This window comes from Eurosta solidaginis, chromosome 3 (genome assembly GCF_040869045.1).
Source record: "Eurosta solidaginis isolate ZX-2024a chromosome 3, ASM4086904v1, whole genome shotgun sequence".
In the NCBI taxonomy this organism is placed as follows: Eukaryota; Metazoa; Arthropoda; class Insecta; order Diptera; family Tephritidae; genus Eurosta; species Eurosta solidaginis.
The window spans coordinates 67,783,446-67,801,381 of record NC_090321.1 but is presented as its reverse complement, the minus strand read 5'-3'; the positions used below and the strand labels follow the sequence as shown (position 1 = coordinate 67,801,381).

At 38.5% G+C, this 17,936-nt stretch overlaps 1 protein-coding gene across 1 annotated transcript in view; it reads left to right on the top strand.

The window, feature by feature from the left end:
- Positions 1 to 17,936, top strand: part of LOC137243896 (uncharacterized) — a 75,644-nt gene that overhangs the window by 42,116 nt on the left and 15,592 nt on the right. Inside the window, exon 2 of the mRNA XM_067772184.1 lies at positions 16,498 to 16,704. Within this exon, the coding sequence (XP_067628285.1) occupies positions 16,498 to 16,704 (207 nt within the window). The remainder of the gene's footprint in view (positions 1 to 16,497; positions 16,705 to 17,936) is intronic.

Sequence of the window (17,936 nt, the reverse complement as noted above, 5' to 3'; positions counted from 1 at the left end):
ATTCGCAAAGAATGTGAACCGGTGTTTCATCCTCCAGCTCACAAAAACCACAGATTTATATAACGCATAAATTTAACTTACTTAGGTGATGTCGTAGACTACAGTGTCCCGTAAGTGAGAGTTCGTAGGTCCTCTCTGCTTAGATTAATGAGCACTCATTGCTGGGAGTGTAAACGATTTGGCCTGCCATTCCCCTGGGCATTCAGTCCTGTGTTGTCTGAACTGCTTTGTTATCCAGTTACTTATGATTTTCCTCATGTGTGCCTTTGTGAGTCTACAGAAGGGCTCTGGCGTAAAGAATGCTTTTATAGCGCCCTGCTTGGCTTGTTTAGATATATTTTAAAGTCTTAGAACAGTTTTAAATGTCCAGTAACCCAATTTTGGGAGATAGCCCTCATATTTTGCCATGGAGTCGAGTGCCGGGGAAGAGCGCTCTTGTTTATTTTTTTTTTCGTGTAAGGTAGCTTCTAGATTAGCATTCTTTATATTAATAGGGACTAACGAATGATTTAAGAAAGTAATCGTAAAAACTCGGATTATGACACATCATCTGTATTTTTTGGCCTTAGATCTTTCTGAATCAAATTGATAAATTCAAGGCCTACCAACCCTCACCTCTTACAGCGGTGTCGCGCCACCTCTTACTCTTGGTTTTGATAAGTGTGAAAGGGTTATGGGGTGAAGTAGCCAATGTAGTCTTCTTCTACATGAAAACTTATCCTAGGCTTAAACAATAATCCAAGCCTGGTCATTCAATTCGAAACCGGGCCGCCGTCCACTAAAATTTTCTTTTTCTTACAATCGCAAGTGTAGATTTCTATAGTTTGAAACTAAAACCCAGTACAGCGCACTCACTTTCAGGAAGGCCGGTGTAATCTAAATTTTAAACCAAACTTGGTTTGGTCATACATATATGTAGTATAACAAAGTTTCAGATTTGGGCTCAAACATTAACCGTGCTACAGTGACGTGATTATTGCCAATGTCGTCAACAAGCGCTAGATCCTAATGACTGAGTTAATACCTGCCAACCATGCTAAATTCTTCACTTTGCCGCCTACTATTTAAAACTTAAACTTCAAGATTGATAGCACATGCTCTCCTTCACACCACCACCATCACAACTTAGGTCGAAAACTTGAAAAAAAATCCTCAAGCCAATTTTCACAGGCGGTATATACAGTGGCGAAAGCTGCAAGCTTAGCAAAATATTCCTTAAATCCCACGCAGTTCTTGTTTGTGTCTCCTAATCACTTTCGGTTTTTCTTCCTCCTAGACAAACAAGACGCGCAGATGAAACCGTACTTAGCCTTCATTGTCTATTGTCTTGTTTTCGCCGTACACAGTTTACGACTAAATACTTACTTACTATCTAAATTGGTGCTTAACCATTTAAACGGTTATGGCCGTCCAACAAGGCGCTACAAACGCTTCTTCGCTCTGTCAACTGTCACTCCGTTTAAATTCGCTGGACTACTATCGCCAACGCGTAGAGGTCCATAAATCTTTCGAAGAACTTTTCTCTCGAACATTCCCAGAGCCGCTTCATCTTATGTTGTCATGGCCCATGCTTCAGACTAAATGGAAGCAGGTGTTTAGGTGTCAGTGAGCTGATGTTCGTCTCTTAACACGTCTATCCCAAAAACTCATATCTTATCCTAACGAAATCGTGACAGAGGCACAAAAATTGCCCAGCCGTCTTATTCTCCGCAAGAAAAGAAGGAAAGGATGGGTTGTTACGTATACTGATTACAGTCTTGTGTTACTACCGTTTGAAGTGGCCTGTCAACAATGCCCCAAATTGTCTGCACTCTGGTCTTCTCAATAAAAGCGAATACCTAGCCCACCTACAACCTCTATATAATTCTCAATCGCAACGTGCTTTCCCTCTAGCTGAATATACTCACGACAAGGTATTATGCTTCGGAGGACCTTTGGCTTGGGACTACCGTATGTATAGGTAGAAAGAGCTCATACAAGGTTCTGCGCCTAGTGAAAAGAACAACGCTAGTTTTGGCTGAGTAAGTCACGAATCTCAAAATTGTAAGTCCTTAAAGGAGAAGCGATAGACCCACCAATAAGTAAACTGAATGTCGATCGGAGTTGATTTGCCCGTCTGTTTGTCTCACTGTTTGAACGCAAACTAGTCCCTCAATTGTTGATAAAATTTGTCGGAACCGGCCGGATCGGACCACTTTAGCATATATGAGGAATACAACCGATTTTTCAGAAAAGAGGATTTGTGTCATATCTTTCTGAATTTATCAGATTGAAGCTTCAAATTTCCCCATAAGCTTTCGTATATGGCACATATTGTTGTCAGAAAAAATCATTTAGATCGGTCGTGTAGTACTAACAGACCCGGCAGACGTTGTTCTGCCCTAACTGCATAATTTTTAGGAAGTTTTTACCTCTTACTCTCCCTCCTCCTCTCTCCCCCTTTTCCTTATATTTTTATTCACTCCTGCCTCTGCCTTCCTCATGCTCTGCGTCCCTTTCTCCCCCTCCGTCTTTTCCTCAACTATTGCTATCTCTCTATCTTCGTCTAACTCTATCTCCTTCTCAGTGTCTTTCTCCTTCCCCCTTTGTTCTTCTCTATAGTTCTTTTTATTCTTCTCCACCCTTTATTCTCAGTCATAGCCCCAGCTCCAGTCCCTGTCGCAGCCCGAGTCCCGTTCGTGATGCAAATTATCCGAATATCATAATGAAAATTACTTTACTTTAAATCTCTCATCAACAGCTTTCATTTGATATCCATATTGTACAAACACATCCTAAGATTACCCGGATCCACGTTTTGGTCTGTATCTCAAAACCCTAGCCACCTAGCGAGCCTAGGGACTTTCGTGGGGGAAACCGCATAAGCATGCGCATTTGTGCATAATTCCGTTGTGTTGTGCCATTACATAACAACATACAGACATTCGCATTTATATATACATAGATATATCCCATACAACCGATTGGGATAAGATTATTGCTCAGCTCCATTCATGAAAGCTATGAAGTCTTCGGCACAGTAAGGACGGGGCTGTACCTATTTGTTTATTATTCGCTTTCTAAGTATGCGTTTCATGGCACTATTGGAATGCAAAGGGTTAAGAAAAGCCATTAAAGTAAGATGACCTTATTTAAACAAACAACGAGTAACATAATTAGTTTATATTAATATCAGCATGATGAGTCATCATTACAATGATACACAAACATATCCGCCAACTCTCGTACCCTACATATTTACATAGCGTTCAGTTTATTTCAATCTATTTACGCATGCTCAACATGACATTTGAGAATTTTCGATTTGTATTCTTTACTTTAATTGAGGAATTCAGAAATTGTGTACAGCAAAGTTGTTTGTTGTTGTATTAACAGTTGTTTTTTCCATAACTTTCGGTAATTTTTTTATATGTTTTAACCCTTATCCAGCAACAACTACATGTGTATACATGCGCCCATACAAACGATATACAAAACATACTCGCACGTACTTAAATTCATTAAATTACTCATTGTCCCATTATTGGCTGGAAATTTTAATTGACCTTCCATTTGAGTATTATCCCGCGCATTTTTCATTGCTATTATTTTACAATATTTGTGCGTTTCGCGCTTATTTTGTATGCTTGTTTTTTGTATTGTTCCACATAAGTTCAATACCAATCGCGGATGGAGCGATAAAATCTTGACGCAGTTAAAATACAAAAAGAGGGTTCCAGAAACAAGCGGAATTTATTAGTAGACGAATCCGCAAAAAATATGGTCAATAATAAATATTCATCAATACCAAATGTCTAAGTAATTCGATGTTGGTGCCACCTAACGGCCATTTTGTTATGACTCGCTTATATTTTATGCGAATAGTGAAAGAAAAAAATACTTGGTGCGATTCACCTCCGAGGAGATGCAGGCCAATTATGTCAGAGTGGCCTAATCGTTAACCAGGCAAGTTAACCCAGCGAAGAAGCGACTGGCGCACCTTGTTGGACGGCCATAACCGTTAAGCGCCGATTAAGTAAGTAAGTAAGTAAGAGATTTAGGCCGAGTATCTCTTCAAATTTGCTTCGTGTCCCTTTTAAGTTTTTCTCTAAAAAATAGCTAGACATGTAGGTCAGGCCTTATGCCGACTACGAAGGGCAGTTGCAAAGCAAATAATGATTATTCTAAATACTCAAGTGCTACTTCGGATCATAAACACAAAATTTCTAAATACTGTGACGAATATTAGCATCACTAAGTGATATCACATCACTAAGCGGTTATTAAATAAAGGCACAACAACAATAAAGCAAGCTGCCACTCTGGTGTACGTAAACAAATCAATCATCATTTATGCACATACATACAAGGCAGCAGAGAGATACTCACAAACGCATGACATCATCAGCCGAAGTAGTACTCATATATACACACGCATATGGCTAGTGACCAAGCATGAAGCTCACGAAATTACTAGACCTTAAAAGAAATTGGTGAACGAGGAAACCGAGAATATAAAAGCAGCGCAAGCTGAGGCATGACTGAGCAGTTTGATTTAAACACGCAATTAGTTGTGAAGTAAGAGTTTTTGTGAACTAGTCTAATAAAGACCATTTTGCATTACTGAATTTTGGAGTTATTTATTCGACAATGTAGCGATTCGAACGTTAGTAGAAGGTTTGGAATAAGCAGAATTTCCCTAAATTCGTTACAATACATATCGCTCATTGCTGCACCTAGTGAAACTTTTTCTTTATATTGCATTATCGTCTTTCTCACCAATGTTCCATTCTTGAAGTACAGAGCTGACCGCGAAGCTGGATAATAATTTAACACGAGATTTCCCAGATACAGACTTGAAAGCGCCTTAATTAAAAATCATGTATCTAGCAAAGAAAATTACCCGCCATCCACGCGGTGGAGGTAGACGCCCTAAAAATGGATCGCGTTTTTCTTCACAGGTCTAAAAGAGCAGTAAACTAGCAGTGCTGAGTATTTGAATGTAAGGCGGACTTGCCAATCGTGACTTAAGTAGGATTGTACGGCAGTTCCGTGTTACTACATACGAGTTGTGGCAATTAAGTTCCGAGAATTTGTCAATAAAAAACCAAAAAACAATTACTGTAGGCTTTTAAAATAGTCTCTTTCTAACTCTACGCAACGATTTCAAAGTTTCGCCCACGATTGAAAACATGCTTGGTAGTTCTCCGAAGTTAGCCCTTTTAGCACCACAGTTACAGCTTGTTGGGCCACATGTACGCCGCCATAATGAGTTCTCTCAAGTTGCAACCAAATCTTGGGGGATGGAAACAAGTCGCAAAGGGCATAATTGGGGCTATAGGGTGGGCTGAGGCAATGTTGGGATGCATTTTTTTCCCAAAAAAACTCTTGCACAACGAACTAGGATTGGGCCGGTGTATTCTACTGGATCGATCCCAATACAAAATAATAAAGTTACGAAAGACTGCCCACAGATTTGACGTTTAAGTAGAGAGGAGCTTGGATAAAAATTATTATTTTTTAAACAGTTACAGTGACATTTCTTCGTTGTGCTAACTGGCACAATTGGTAATACCAAAGGAACTTAAATCGTTTTACACCTGTCCCTTCCAGCGGATCGCCCTCTTCTGCTTCCTTTGATGATTTCCGATAAAAATACTTTTTTGGCCGGAGCAACATTTTTCATTCACAGACCTTGCCAGCGTAGCCGCTGTGCTTTCTGCATACGGAAACTGAGCTTCTAATATGACAAAAGCCTTCATCCCGTTGCAAAGATCCTGAGTGCAACAACAATGATTTGAGCCAGATAAATCCAGATAGAAGTCTGGTTCAATTTGTGAGCCAGATAATTTGTTAGTTTCTTATCTTTAGTTCGGCAACGCTGCCTTGAATAAACCTACTTTTTTCAAAAATAGATGGCGCTGCTTGGCCTTATCCTGTGTGACAGAATGAAATACAATGGCGACATCTGCCTATCACAACTCATATGTACAAAAATATCACGACCTCTGCTTCTCAAGTCTCGCAATGGTCCAGAGCATCATTCCCGTGAGAACTGACCGTGATACAGAGCTAGAAAACTCACTGGATGATGGCTAAAGAAGACGATCCTGAATCAGTAAGATACTCTATATGAGTTAATTTGAAAATCAATAGTCTCACCGACTGACCGAACCATTACCGTGAATCTCTGCAAGTATAAATAAAATCAACCAGGTTGGGTAAGGCAGGGGTGGAAGAACCAATTAAGAACTGGACCTCGTCCCTTTTTCTTAACTGCGATATATCAATCGAGCTAGAACGAGGGATAATAATAAACCAAACTTCTGCTATAGCTCATAACTATAAATAATATTCTGGCAGATTATATGGTACGTTGAAGATGTGACGATCCTGATTTCGGGTCAACTCTCTTCCGTGATAAGTAAAATCATATAAAAAAACGTTCACGAGGCAGGCAAGTCACCTAGCTTTGAGTTACCAAGGTCAAACGACAAACGATTGTAAGCTCAACTGGAAAGTTTGCATCGAAGAGCGGATACGGGAACACTGCATCGCTTGCTTCGTCTATAGTGGTGCTCGGTATGAAAGGGGATCTCAGCCCAAAGATGGCGCTATGGCTATAGGAAGTAGTGCTGTCGCATAACACCATGGAATGCTGGGAAGCTTTTAGTAAGAACTACAATTTCACCAGCCTAGATAAAGTTCAGCGCACTGCGTGCGTTGGTACCACCGATGCTTGCTACACCTGTTCCATTGGGCCAAAACAGATGACTATCCATACGTACACTGTAGTTTTAGTTCCAATACGGAATGATTTGAAAAGGGATATGGTTCCAGCTGATAATAGCGTGAAAATCTACGTCGACAGCTCCTAAATGGACTCAGATGTGGGGGCTGAAATATATATTTGCATTATCTAGAGATTTCAATGTTACAAAAACTGTCGTCATACTATAGTGTTTTTCAAGGAAAATTTCTCGTGATTTGGCAAGTCTGCAAATCACTCAAGGTCTGTCTTCCCTGCCAGCCAAGCAGCAATAAAGGCGCTAGCTGCACTATACACCAGCTCTAGGCTAATAGGAACAAGCAAGTAAGTGTAAGCTGAGTTAACTGACAATTTAGAGATCTCCATTATCTGGTTTCCGAGTCAAAGGAGAATCGAAGGAAATAAGATGTCTGATGAGCTGACAAGTAGGGCTCAGCGGAAATAGATTAGGGAATAACCAGCGTCGAAGTAGCCATCCGTTAGAATTTGGAATTCAATACCTGCTGGCATAAAAAGCAAATGGAACGGAAGTAACCTGAATGATGTCCGATATATATACTTTTTCACAAAATGAACCATTTACATAATGTACTGTGTACTTATTTCTTGTTACTTGTTTTAATATACTTATTGATTGATTTAATTTAATTTATCGTTAATTTATCGTAAACTATTTTTAATTTATTTCTGGATCTGAGTGTTATTTTTCTGTTGTGCAAAAAGAGATGTAAATCTTACTGTACTAATATTTTAGAAATAAAATTGAATTGAATTGAATATGTACCTCTAGGCTCATCCAAGGGAAAATTCAAAATATTTACGTGGACAAAGCTCAGCGGCAAAAGTGGAAGAGCACCGAGAGCTCTACAATATCAAGATCTAGACCAGAATATATTGAAAGAAGGAGAAAGAGTATACTAAGTAGATCTAGGGCCGACACCCGCAAACTTATACTGGTCTGCACAGGCCATTTGAATTTAGGAAAAGATGTAGGATGCATAATGACCACTGCAAAGCTGAGAAGACTGCAGAGCACTTTCAGTGTAATAGCCTGGCTCTAGCTAGGACACATCTAAGATTTAAAAATCTGGGAAAGAGCGATTCCAAATATTGTTGATTTTATAAACAACTTGGGCTAGTTGTAATACATATCCGATAGAGCATTCATTAGGTTAAGACAGTTTTATGTTATCAAAAAGGCTTTTCACCAGCAACTTGATAACCTGGGTTGCAACTAATATACTTACCTACCTATCCACACTCTGAGAGCCAACCAAACTATTGCCGCGCAGCAACTTCGCTCAAAAAAACTTCTCCTATACTTGCAATGGAACTTTAACCTGATACTAAGGCCCGTGGCGAATACTTTTAGCAGCTGAGGCTCTGGCGCCCCAAGCTGCATGGAACTTGGGGATGTGGAAAGCTATGGCCTAGAAGGTTCAATGTGTTCATATTAAATCGTTTCCGAGATGGTCGGTGTTGTACTGTAATGGTGCTTGTTACCGGAACGTGCCAGATCTATACAAAGGACAATCAACATCGATGACACTCTCCAAAACCTTCATGCTATTTTATGCAGGCCCAACGATAGGGGTGAGGGGGGAGGATGGGGGGGGATTCCCCCGGGCCCGCGGTTCGTCAGGGAGCCCCCGATTTAGAGGTACTAAGACATTTTTTTTAATTCAGGAGAGTCCTTACTTGTTCCATGTGCAAATTTTAAGCCGAATTTCAAAAGCAACGAATATTGATAATAATTTTTTGCCTGGGCCTGAGGAGACAATAAAAACATCAAAAAAAATCTATGTTTACATGAATCCGAAATCGTAAAGTTTTCGTGGTGACACTGATGAAGATTCATCTTCAAAAAGTATGTCAACAATACCACCAACTGTGTATCAAAGTCCAGATTATTTAAACGACTTCGATATCGGTACCGTGAATAATGAGTTTTTGCGATCTGAAGATGTCAACGAAATAATTCGTCGAGTTCATCAAAAGTGTCCTGTTATTTTTCCATGTGATTGTCATGAGGAGGCATTTCCTACCTCGTTGTTAAACAGAATCTTGCCAAATGGAAAGAAAGTGGAGCGTGACTGGTTAGTGTGGAGTGCCAGTAGCAATGCTTTTTATTGCCTACCATGTCGTCTGTTAAGCTCCAATACTTTAAATCGACCTAAAATTTGTTCTGCGGATATTCGAAATTCCAGGTATGGAAGAAGCTATACGATAAACTGCCATCACACGAAAATACTCAAGATCACATTAAATGTTATATTCAATGGCGATCTTTACAAAATCTAATTAAAAAGGAGGCTACAATTGATACACTTATCAATGACCAGCTAATCACTGAAACTCAAAAGGGGAAAGAAATTTTATATAGAATTTTGGACACTATTTTATTTTTGGGTGAAAGAGGCCTAGCTATCAAAGGCGAGAGTATGTATCTTGGTGAACGAAACGATGGACATTTTTTGGGCATCTAAGATCTCATAACCAATATGATTCGATACTTAGAGATCATTTGGAGAAAATTAGGATTTCACAACAGCAGCACAAACGTTTATATGTTCACTATCTTTCCCCAGACATTCAGAACGAGTTTATAGAAATTCGTGCAAAACACGTGACGGAAACTATATTAGATCAAGGCAAGAAAGCCAAGTATTTTGCTATTATCGTTGATGCTATGCCTGATGATAGTCACGTTGACTACGTTCATTTTGCGCTAACTCCATTTCAATTTGAAAGCAACAAATTTTACAATTCAAGAACGGTTTTTGGCTTTCGTGAATTGTAACCAAAAAACTGGTCGCAAAATCGCTGATCTAATTTGCCATACTCTAGGTAAACATGAAGTCCCATTATATGAAAGGAGCTTACAACGGAGCACTACGTCACATTCTCGACAAAAACTCGAATGCTGATTACTCGCCTTGTGCAACCCACAGTCTCAATTTATGTGGCGTTGATGCTGCAGAATGTTGTACGGCTGCAATTACTTTCTTCGGATTTATACAAAAATGTTTTACTATTTTCAGCAGCACTCCACAACGATGGGACATCCTCAAAAAAAATGTACCGAGCTCTCTTCATTGTCTATCAGCCAAAAGCCAAATTTGACTGCAAGCATACGGCGATGTTACCGGCATTCTCAAGTACATCAACAAGTTCGAATGTATCTTACTGTACTCAATTTGGTTCAAAATACTGACTACCGTTAATGAAAGAAACGTGGTCCTCCAAGCTAGAGACGCCACCATAGATGATGAGGTCCGACAGGCCTGTATCTTCTTCTAGTGAGTGTTTTTTAGGCTTGGTGACCATATAGGGGACGCATAGCGAGCAATCGGATGGCCAATTGCTTTGTATGTGGTAATGAGAGTTTCTTTGTTTTTCCCCAAGTATTGCCAGAGAGGGATTTGAGGATTTTATTATGGCTCTGGATTTTCGGTACAATTGCGTCTGCATGCTCACCAAAATGTAGATCCTGATCAAACGTCACACCCAAGATTTTGAGGTGTAGGACAGTCGGTAGCGTAGTGCCATCGATGTGGATGTTCAAAATGGTCGACATTTCGGACGTCCATGTTGTAATTAAGGTCGCCGAGGATTTAGTCGGTGATAATGCCAGATTTCGCGAGGCGAAAAAACTGGAGAGATCAGGGAGGTAGCCGTTTGTTCTCTTGCAAAGCGCATCGATCTGTGGACCTGGGCCTGTGGCCATTATTGTGCAGCCGTCGGCGTAGGAGACGATAGTAACTCCTTCTGGTGGCGAAGGTAGCTTAGATATGTAGAAATTAAACAAAAGTGGGGGTAGGACACCACCATGTGGCACCCCTTGTTTAATTCTTCTCGGTTTTGATGTTTCGTTTCTAAATTTTACCGATGCTTCCCGACCACCCATATAATTTGCGGTCCACCTTTTAAGACAGGGGGAAGGGTAGACCCTTCCAGGTCTTGCATTAATGTGCCATGGTTGACCGTATCAAAAGCTGTGGATACGTCTAGCGCAACGAGTACTACTCTATGGTGGGGGTTTTGATTTAAACCCCAATTTATCTGGGTGCTAATGACATTTAGCGCGGTGGTGGTGCTATGGAGTTTTCTGAAGACATGCTGATGACAGGCTAGCTGCAAATTTGCTTTGAAGTAGGGGAGCAAAATGGCTTCAAGCGTCTTGGCTACTGGCGATAGGGGAGATATCGGGCGATATGACTCTCCTATCTTAGCTGATTTCCAGGCTTTAGTAGCGGGACCACCTTGACAATTTTCCATTTTTCGGGAATGACAAAGTTGGAAAGAGACAGGTTGAAGACATTTGCTAAAGATTTGAAACCCTCCTTCCCTAGGCTTTTAAGCATCGTCATGGCTATGCCGTCTGGGCCCACTGCTTTGGATGGTTTAGCATGACCGATGGCATCCCAGAAACCTGGGCATTCCAAAGGACATATGATTGATGAGCCAACACCGCCTGGGGGCTTAAGGAGTCATCTCCGTAAGCATTATGAGGAAATACGGCACCTGAGAACTCAGCCGTACGAAGTAAAAAACACAAGCAAGTCCTCAGTGAACTCCACAAACAGGCGTCGGACCTTTATGACAGGAATTGTCCGGTGAATCCAGTACTCAAAGAACAGTCCCCAAAAGTTGCGGAAGAGGAACGCAGGGAAACGCGAGTCACTTCTAGCTCAACTTCGTTCTAGATACTGTAACAGGCTAATCACTTAACTATCCAGAATCAACCCCGACATACAAAACGTATGCCCCGCTTGCAATATGTCCCCACATGACACCAACCATCTCTTTAATTTTAATGTGGAACCAACGTCTCTAACACCCCTTTCATTATGGTCCACCCCTGTTGAAACAGCAAGCTTCCTTGGACTCCCGTTAGAGGATATTGATGACAATTTGTGACCGGTCGCACCTATTAGGTGGGGCAAAGCACTGCTACAACAATAACAACAATATGAGGTCCGACATATAGATGCCTTATTAGCTGATTTGAAGGCGATCAGGAACCAATGGGAAACAATTTTAAACGAATGCAAAACAGCTGCTAAGTATTCAACTGAACATCTCGTCAAAGTTACCGTACATTCGAAAGAGAAAAGCCAAAAGATGTTCTGAAGATAATTTAAATGAAATGATTACGGATGATTCAGAGTCTCATTTTAAAAACAATACATTCCTGGTGATCGTTGATTCGGTAATCACTGGCATTACTGAACGATTTGCAGCTATGGGAGATTTGAGCGAGACGTTTTCCTTTTTGTGGCAATTTGAAGGCATGGACTACGGTTCGGGCGAGCGCAGCACAATTTGTCGAAAAATACAAGTAGGACATTTCTCAAATCTTAGAATGCGAAATAATTCACTTGGAACTCATTTACGAAGCAAATTTTGATAAAGGTCTGTCACCATTGGAATTGCTGATGCCATCTACATATGTTAAAAATCTGTATACGATTTTCCCCAGGCTCATTCCATTTCAAGACACCCGGTCCGCGCAGGACATGATTTTTGATTTCGATGAAATTTTAATATATTGTTCTTTGATCAAAATAATGAAAGACGTGTTTTTTTTTTGCTCCAAAAAATTTTTTTTCGGATTTATCGGCAATTGAATTCCATAAAACGCAATCGGTATTTTATTCACCTATTTTTAAAAATATAGAATATGGCAAAATATTTCACTAAACCTCCAATACCGTCACAAGAGCCATGTCCTGTTACAAATTCACTGTAATTCTGAAAAATAATAATAAATATATGTTTTCAATAATAAATGTGATATTTAAATTAATTTTAAGCATTTGGCATTGATCGCCTTGTATGCTGATATGTATTGCATCAATATATGGCGAAAAAAAGTATTCCAAAATTCATATTTCGAAAACAACGAGTGTTGGCTAATAGGCTTTTGGCCAAGTTGAAATATGAACTGTTCACTCAATATAGAAAAAGTTTAAACAAAAAAAAAACACCATTTTTGAGAAATTAATTTTTGAAAAAAGTCATAAATTTTTACTAAATACTAAACAAAAAATTTTTTTTTAACTATATGCTATTGTTTATAAAAATGTATAAAAGTAAATATAATAACGAATATTTCAAAGAAAAAATCATGAGAATCGGTAAATTTTTGACAAAGTTATTGACAGTTGAAAAAATAGGTTAATAAAATACCGATTGCATTTTATGGAATTCAATTGCCGATAATTCCGAAAAAAAATTTTGTTTAGGCAAAAAAAAAAAAAAAACAACACGAGTTGTATTATTTTGACCAAAGAACAACATATTAAAATTTCATCGAAATCAAAAATCGTGTCCTGCGCGAACCGGGTGTCTTGAAATGGAATGAGCCCCCAACATTTGTGTTGCTTTACGTATCTTTTGCACTATATCCGTCACTGTAGCTAATGGAGAACGTTCCTTCAGCGTCCTTTCAAGAATCAAAAATTTTCATAGATCGTGTTCACCTCAATAGCGAATTGCAGGACTTGCCACGCTTTGTGTTGAATCCGTTTTGGCAAGACAGTTAAATTTTGATATTATTATAAAAATTTTGCAGAGAAAAAAGCATGTAAAGCCACTCTTTGATATCCGAACTTTCTATATTGAATAATTCAAATTTATAATCATCATTAAATTTATCAGAAATGTACTAAAATGTTACCAAATAACTAGAAAAGATTATTTGAAACAATACGTGGCTGCTAAAAGAGAATTTTATTTCTACTAATAGTATAAATAGTAAATATTCTGTGTTAATTTTATTGTCAGCTCTTAGTCCAAAAATCATTTAGCTGATGTGGCAAACATTTTTTTTGATATAATCCAACAATAATGATTCATGAATGAGACGTCATTAATTCAAGTGAATCAAGTGTATTAGTGGAGTTTTAATAGGGGGCCCGTAAATTGTTTAGTCCCGGGCCCGAATTTTCTCTCTACGGCCCTGATTTTATGTTATGGTATGGTTACGTTTTCAACCTTGGTTCTACAAAAATAAATTCGTCCATTTCATCAAGATCTGGCAGATGTCAAAGAAAGTTTACAGCTCAAGGGGATTTATGTGTATTAGGATGTCTTTTTCTCCCGCCAAATTTGCAGTTTCTCAGAAGCCTTTTTGAAGATTTTTTATTGCGTATAGTATACACATACATAGATAAATTTAAAGCGTTTATTGTTATACTCAGCGTGCTTTGCACACAGAGTATATTAACTTTGATTGGATAACGGTTGGTTACAGGTATAAAGGAATCGAGATAGATATAGACTTCCATATAACAAAATCATCAGCATCGAAAAAAAATTTGATTGAGCCATGTCCGTCCGTCCGTCTGTCCGTTAACACGATAACTTGAGTAAATATTGAGATATCTTCACCAAATTTGGTGCACGAGCTTATCTGCACCCAGAATAGATTGGTATAGAAAATGAGCGAAATCGGATGATAACCACGCCTACTTTTTATATATATAACATTTTGGAAAACACAAAAAACCTGATAATTTAGTAAATAATACATCTAGAATGTTGAAATTTGACAGGTGGGCTGATATTGAGACTCTTGATAAAAATTTGGAAAATTTGTTTAAAATGGGCGTGGCACCGCCCACTTGTGATAAAATCTAATTAACAAATATTATTAATCATAAATCAAAAACAAGTAAGAAAGGCTAAGTTCGGGTGTAACCGAACATTACATACTCAGCTGAGAGCTATGGAGGCAAAATAAGGGAAAATCACCATGTAGGAAAATGAACCTAGGGTAACACTGGAATGTGTTTTTATGACATGTGTATCAAATGCAAGGTATTAAAGAGAATTTTAAGAGGGAGTAGGCCATAGTTCTATGGGTGGACGCCATTTACGGATATAGCCATAAAGGTGGACCAGGGCTGACTCTAGAATTTGTTTGTACGATATGGGTATCAAATGAAAGGTGTTAATGAGTATTTTAAAAGGGACTGGTTGTAGTTGTATATGTGAAGGCGTTTTCGAGATATTGACCAAAATTTGGACCAGGGTGGCCCAGAGCATCATCTGTTGGGTACGGCTTTTTTTTTATATATATGTAAAACCACGAACGGTATTCCTGCCAAGATTCCAAGGGCTTTTGATTTCGCCCTGCAGAACTTTTTCATTTTCTTCTACTTAATATGGGAGGTGTTACACCCATTTTGCAAAGTTTTTTTCTAAAGTTAAATTTTGCGTCAATAAACCAATCCAATTACCATGTTTCATCCCTTTTTTCGTATTTGGTATAGAATTATGGCATTTTTTTCATTTTTCGTAACTTTCGATATCGAAAAAGTGGGCGTGGTCATAGTCGGATTTCGGCCATTTTTTACACCAATACAAAGTGAGTTCAGATAAGTACGTGAGCTGAGTTTAGTAAAGATATATCGATTTTTGCTCAAGTTATCATGTTAACGGCCGATCGGAAGGACAGACGGTTGACTGTGTATAAAAACTGGGCGTGGCTTCAACCGATTTCGCCCTTTTTCACAGAAAACAGTTATCGTCCTAGAATCTAAGTCCCTACCAAATTTCACAAGGATTGGTAAATTTTTGTTCGACTTATGGCATTAAAAGTATCCTAGACAAATTAAATGAAAAAGGGCGGAGCCACGCCCATTTTGAAATTTTCTTTTACTTTTGTATTTTATTGCACCATATCATTACTGGAGTCGAATGTTGATATAATTTACTTATATACTGTAAAGATATTAAATTTTTTGTTAAAATTGGACTTTAAAAAAAATTTTTTTAAGCGGGCGTGGTCGTTCTCCGATTTTACTAATTTTTATTAGGCATACATATAGTAATAGGAGTAACGTTCCTGCCAAATTTCATCATGATATCTTCAAGGACTGCCAAATTAAAGCTTGCAAAACTTTTAAATTACCTTCTTTTAAAAGTGGGCGGTGCCACGCCCATTGTCCAAAATTTTACTTATTTTCTATTCTGCGTCATAAGTTCAACTCACCTACCAAGTTTCATCGCTTTATTCGTCTTTGGTATTGAATTATCGCACTTTTTCGGTTTTTCGAAATTTTCGATATCGAAAAAGTGGGCGTGGTTATAGTCCGATATCGTTCATTTTAAATAGCGATCTGAGATGAGTGCCCTGGAACTTTCGTACCAAATTTCATCAAGATACCTCAAAATTTACTCAAGTTATCGTGTTAACGGACAGACGGACGGACGGACATGGCTCAATCAAATTTTTTTTCGATGCTGATGATTTTGATATATGGTAGTCTATCTCGATTCCTTTATACCTGTACAACCAACCGTTATCCAATCAAGGCTAATATACTCTGTGAGCTCTGCTCAACTGAGTATAATCATTAAACCTATCGTAACAAAATTCGGCAAGAGATTGCCTTTACTATAAAGAATGCTTTGAAGAAAAATTAACGAAATCGGTTAAGGACCACGCACACTTTTATATAAAACAAATTTAAAAGGGTCGTAGACTGGAATAATAAGCTATAACTTAGCAAACAATAATTTTGAATCAATGATATTTCACTTATCAAGTTTTATTGTAAGAGGAAATGGGGAGACATTTTTTTTTAACGGGCGTTGCCACGTGTTATGTAGAAAAGCAATTTATCTGAAATGAAATGTACAATTGAAGCTCACGCTGAGTATATAATGTTCAGTTACACCCGAACTTAGACACCTTTACTTGTTTATTCTAATTTTAACAAATCTCTATTTCTTTTAAGTTTTAGCAGAGCCCCAAAAATCCAGTGAAAAATCAGGTCAAGACAATCAAGATGTTGGCGACTACGATGAAGCGAGTCCCGAGAATATAAAAGTGCCAACCAAAGCTGAACCCACATTAAAGCCATATTTCGATGAGGACAAAAAAATTGTGTACGCTAAGCAGGATTCCAAAGTGATTTTGAATTGTCCAGCTAAAAACTATGATGGTAAGTAATTAGAAAAAAAAACAATGGCCTTAAAAGAAAAATGTGTAGATATCAACTAAGCTATAGACAGAAGGATGTATGTATGTATGTATTTACATATGTGTTTTTGTGCATGGAAAGTATTTTTTCTGATGTTTGCATGATTCATTGGCGTAGCTTTGTAATCACACAAACAACAAACAAAAAACATTTACGAGGGTAACACAAGGAGTGCGAGGCTTGGGCATACATCCTTTGAACGCAATGCGCTGTTTTAATTTTTTTTCATTGGTGCTCCACTGTTTGTTGTTGTCTTTCTTTTTTGTTACCAAGCAGCAGGGTGCAAATTGTAAATGCATGCATTCCAATGGCGTCATGTTCATGATCACCTTGACCTGCATAACTCGAAATTATTGTTTAATGGGAACATTAAAACAGTTTCTAGTTTGAAAGTAAATAAATGTTTCATTATGGACTGGCACTGCCGCAGCACATTTGCATCTAAATATGTGTACCTAAATGCATACTTACAAATTACGGTTTTTGGGTCAGCTTTACTTTAAAAAGATTAAAATTTAAGAAAAAGAGTCAGTTATTTAGTCAATGTGGAGTAAATGCTCGCTTGGACAACGTGAATGACCACTGAAGTATCACATGAGATAATAGTGACGTAAGCTCCATAGGGAATCGTTGTTGTTGTTTATGTTGTAGTGCTTCGCCCCATCCAATAGGCATGATCACTCACAAATTGTCATCAATATCCTCTAACAGGAGTCTAAGGAAACTTGCAATTTCAAGCGGGTTGGCTGTTAGAGGTGTTGGTTTCACATTGCAATTGAAAATATGGTTATTGCCAAGGGAGCACACACACGCGCATGGTATACACGACGTATATGAGAGTTGGTTCTAGACAAGTAAGAGTTTAACCTGTTACAGCATCCAGAACGAATTTCGGCCGGAGTGACTCGTGTCTCCCTTGGAAGCGTGATTTCTTCTCCTCCAGGGGTTGGATAATATTGTAACAAATTTTTGGGATTTCTTGATTACTATACACCTTCTGCTAACGTTCGAATCGCTGAACTATCGAATAAATGAAAATTAAAGAAACTCGTTTAAGTCAGGAACTTTTTTTATAAAAATAGGCTAATAGCTGCATATGGTGACATTAAAAAGAATGGAATGTGGTATGACATCCTTCATCGGAATTCGGTCACCAATGCTAATTCTTTTGTCTTAGATATCAACGGGGTGGA